At 54.5% G+C, this 3,577-nt stretch overlaps 1 protein-coding gene across 1 annotated transcript in view; it reads right to left on the reverse strand.

Moving 5' to 3' along the window:
* The window catches only part of DCC (DCC netrin 1 receptor), a gene marked incomplete at its 5' end in the record, with an annotated part of 160,854 nt that overhangs the window by 25,285 nt on the left and 131,992 nt on the right, over positions 1-3,577 (reverse strand). Inside the window, 2 exons of the mRNA XM_010002791.1 lie at positions 745-907; positions 1,963-2,028. Of these exons, the coding sequence (XP_010001093.1) occupies positions 745-907; positions 1,963-2,028 (229 nt within the window). The remainder of the gene's footprint in view (positions 1-744; positions 908-1,962; positions 2,029-3,577) is intronic.

A 3,577-nucleotide genomic window follows, 5' to 3' on the forward strand; every position in this document is an offset into this window, starting at 1 on the left:
AGCAACACCTCCCAACCCCAAAGCTCCAGCCCCACACTGCCCTCAAACCACCACGTCTCCACGTCGTGAAGCCACAGCTGGAGAACTGGGACCAGTTCTGGGTTGCCCAGTTCCGGAGAGCCAGGGAACTGCTGCAGAGAGTCCAGGGGAGGGTGACAAAGGCGGGTGGGAGATCAGGAGCATCTCCCTGCTGGGGAAGGGCTGGGGGAGCTGGGGCTGCTCAGCCTGGAGAGAAGGTTGAGGAGACCTGACCAACCCCTGCAAGGACCTCAGGGACCCCGGGCAGGACACCCAGCAGGGCTGTTCCACAGGGTTCCCTCTTCTCCACGCTGCACCAGGGAGGACACGGGAACCTTCTGCACTTCCCAGCAAGGAGCAACACCTCCCAACCCCAAAGCTCCAGCCCCACACTGCCCTCAAACCACCACATCTCCACGTCGTGAAGCCACAGCTGGAGAACTGGGACCAGTTCTGGGCTGCCCAGTTCCGGAGAGCCTGGGAACTGCTGGAGAGAGTCCAGGGGAGGGTGACAAAGGTGCCACCTCAGGGACACCCAGCAGGACGGTCCCCTCTTCTCCACGCTGCACCAGGGAGGACACGGAGACCTTCTCCACTCCCCAGCAAGCAGCAACACCTCCCAACCCCAAAGCTCCAGCCCCACACTGCCCTCAAACCACCACGTCTCCACGTGGAGAAGCCCAGCACCCTTTTCCCTCCCCTCCCAGCACCCCGGGAGGCACCTACTTCCTCTGCTGGGCCGAGGAGCGCCGGGTGCACACCACGGCCACCACGGCCACCACCACCACCGTGAGGGCCCCCACGGTGACCACGATGACCACCAGCAGGTTGCTGCTCTTCTGGGGGGTGACGCTGCCGTGGGGAGGGTGCATCTGCCCGATGGGGGGCTCTGCAAGAGGACAGACAACCAGGGGGTGGTTAGAGATGAGTCTTCTCTCCCTCCCCTCCTTGGGTGTCAACCCATACAAACACCCACCCAGGTGGCACGAAGCCCTCAGAGAAAGCAGAGGGGAGGTGGAGGTGATGAAGGGCTGAAGTGGATGGCTCCCTGCATCCCAGGGGGATGGAGAACAAGATTGAAGCAGGAGCTGCTTTGCATCTTCTGGGTGTTAATAACCTGCTGGGGGGGGAGTCAATAACTCTCAGCTCCTTTTTTGCTGTTATCAGCTGAAAATGGAAAGACAAGGACTATGGATTTATTTTTTCTTTATGGGATGTTCTTGCTGAGGATTTACAGGCAAATCCAGAGCTCCTGGATCAGCCCTGCAGCCACTCTCCCAGCATCTCCTGCTGCCTTTCTTGCAGGTTGAAGGGCTCAACCTTCTGAGGAGCAACCTCGGGTTCCAAGTTCTGGCCACCTGCCCCAAAAATGGTGAGGAATCCTAGCATGGTTTGCTTGGGAAGGGGCCTTCAAGGTCATCTACTTCTGACCCCCCTGCATGGGCAGGGACACCTCCAGCTCTGTCTTCTAAGACCATCCTTCAAGAACCCTGTGAGATGACAAACCCCCAAGGCCCAAAGGATCTTGGCACTTAAAAAAAAACCACCCCCAAAGTCTTCAGGGCCAGTGGGATGCAGAAGGAATCATTCAGTCCAACCAGCTCTGCCCAGGCCACCCCTGCCCCATGTCCCTCAGCACCACATCTTGGAAACCCCTCCAGGGATGGGGACTCCAGCCCTGCCCTGGGCAGCCTGGGCCAGGGCCTGACAACCCTGGCCAGCAAGAAATGGTTCCTCATCAATTGCACCAAGGTGGGATTTTCAACAGCTGAAAGAATTTTCCCCTACAAAAAAAAAGTGAGTGGGTGACCTGTGGACACGTTGGGTGACCTCAAAGCCATATGAGAGATAGGAAAGAGAGAGCAATAAAGAGAAGAGAAGTGGGAGGTTCTCCCCAGAACTTCACTTGCTGATGGAGTGTGGCTGGATGGAGGCTGGACTTACCATTTAGGCTGCTCCTGTCAATCAGGTTGGTGTCCACTGGCCAGAAGGAACCATCCCCGTGACGACCTGGGGGCAAGAAAGGTACTTCAGATACAGCCTGATGGGTACAACCAGCCCAGTCAAGTTTGTTGCTTGACTGACAACCTGACAACCTTCAAACCACTCAACAGAGCAGGAGACCTCATCCCAAAAGTGCCACCAAAGAGGCTTGGGGAAGGAAGCCCAAAGAATCACAAGAAGAAGGAAAAAAAAGGGACCCTGTTCCCATTCCAAACACCTGCCAATTAATGTAGGAAAATTGGAGGTGTTTGCTGGATTTTCTCCTGTTTCTCAGCTTTGTGTCCCTGCTTCTGCTCTGCTCCCTCCTGTCTGGCAGGAGGAGAATGGCCAAGAGGTTGGTCAAGTCCTACCAAGCTCCTCTTCATCCCTTCAGGGATGGGGTTGAGCAGCCCAAGCCCATGGCAGAAGAGTTTTAGGCTCAAAGCTGCTCTTCTGGCAAAGACCAAGGCTTTTTTTGGGGGGTCTACCAGCCCTTAGGTCCAACAAATACTCCCTGAGGGTGTTTGTTGCTTGGTGAAGGGACTATATAAACATTCTGAGAAGGTAGCAGAGGGAATTACCAGGGATTGTTACCAATTTGGCAAGTGTTTGGTGATGAATGGCCTGAAAGAAATAGATGATGATGATCCTCAGAAGTCATCAGTGTCATCATCTTTTCAATCAGCATAATTGCACAGTGACAACAACTGGAGCCCAAGCAAGGAAGGTTGCCAAATGTTTGGCTGGAAAAGCAGGCAGAAGAGAGAGAAATGGAAGGTTCCTAGTGGTTCTAGAGTGGGACACTCTAAAGGAGTCCTGTTCCCAGCAAGACACAGCACAGAGTGGGAAGATGTTGTCACCCTGGGGTTATATGATGTTGAGGAAACTGGGTATCCCCCTGGAAGGCTGCTAGAGATTGCTGGGTTTTATGTTGAGCCCAGAGTGAAACATCTCAGTGGGAGCCTAACACGTTGGGAAATGGAGTTGGGGTAAGAGAGACTTCAAAAAACTAACCCTGGATGCCCCACTCTGGAGCTGAGTGCTTTTTAAGTTAATGAAGAACACTCTTCAAGGCATTATACAGGATCATTTTATAGAATCCCAGACTGGTTTGGGTTGGAAAGGACCTTCAAGATCATCTAGTCCCAACCTGCCATGGGCAGGGACACCTCCCACCAGCCCAGGTTGCTCCAAGCCCCATCCAACCTGCCCTTCAACACTGCCAGGGATGGGGCAGCCACAGCTTCCCTGGGCAACCTGGGCCAGGCTCTCACCACCCTCACACCAAAGAATTCCCTCCTCATGTCTCACCTCAATCTCCCCTCTTCCAGGTTTTTTACCCCTTGTCCTACCACTAGAAGCCCTTGCCTCCTACCTCCTTCCTCTTCTCACAGCAGTTGGTCTCTGCTCTTCCAGGGAGTTGCAACAACAGGGAGCAAGACCAAGAAACCTCCAAAGATCTCCCCAAACTCTCCTCTCCTGCCCATCTCCCTTTTAGGCACCTAGAGATGGCAACATTGCCAAATTGCATTTGGGGCAGAGATGGTCCTAAAGGCCTTGCCCAAAGCCCAGAGTC

Source organism: Chaetura pelagica, unplaced genomic scaffold, assembly GCF_000747805.2.
Source record: "Chaetura pelagica isolate M959 unplaced genomic scaffold, ChaPel_1.0 scaffold91, whole genome shotgun sequence".
Taxonomy (NCBI): domain Eukaryota; kingdom Metazoa; phylum Chordata; class Aves; order Apodiformes; family Apodidae; genus Chaetura; species Chaetura pelagica.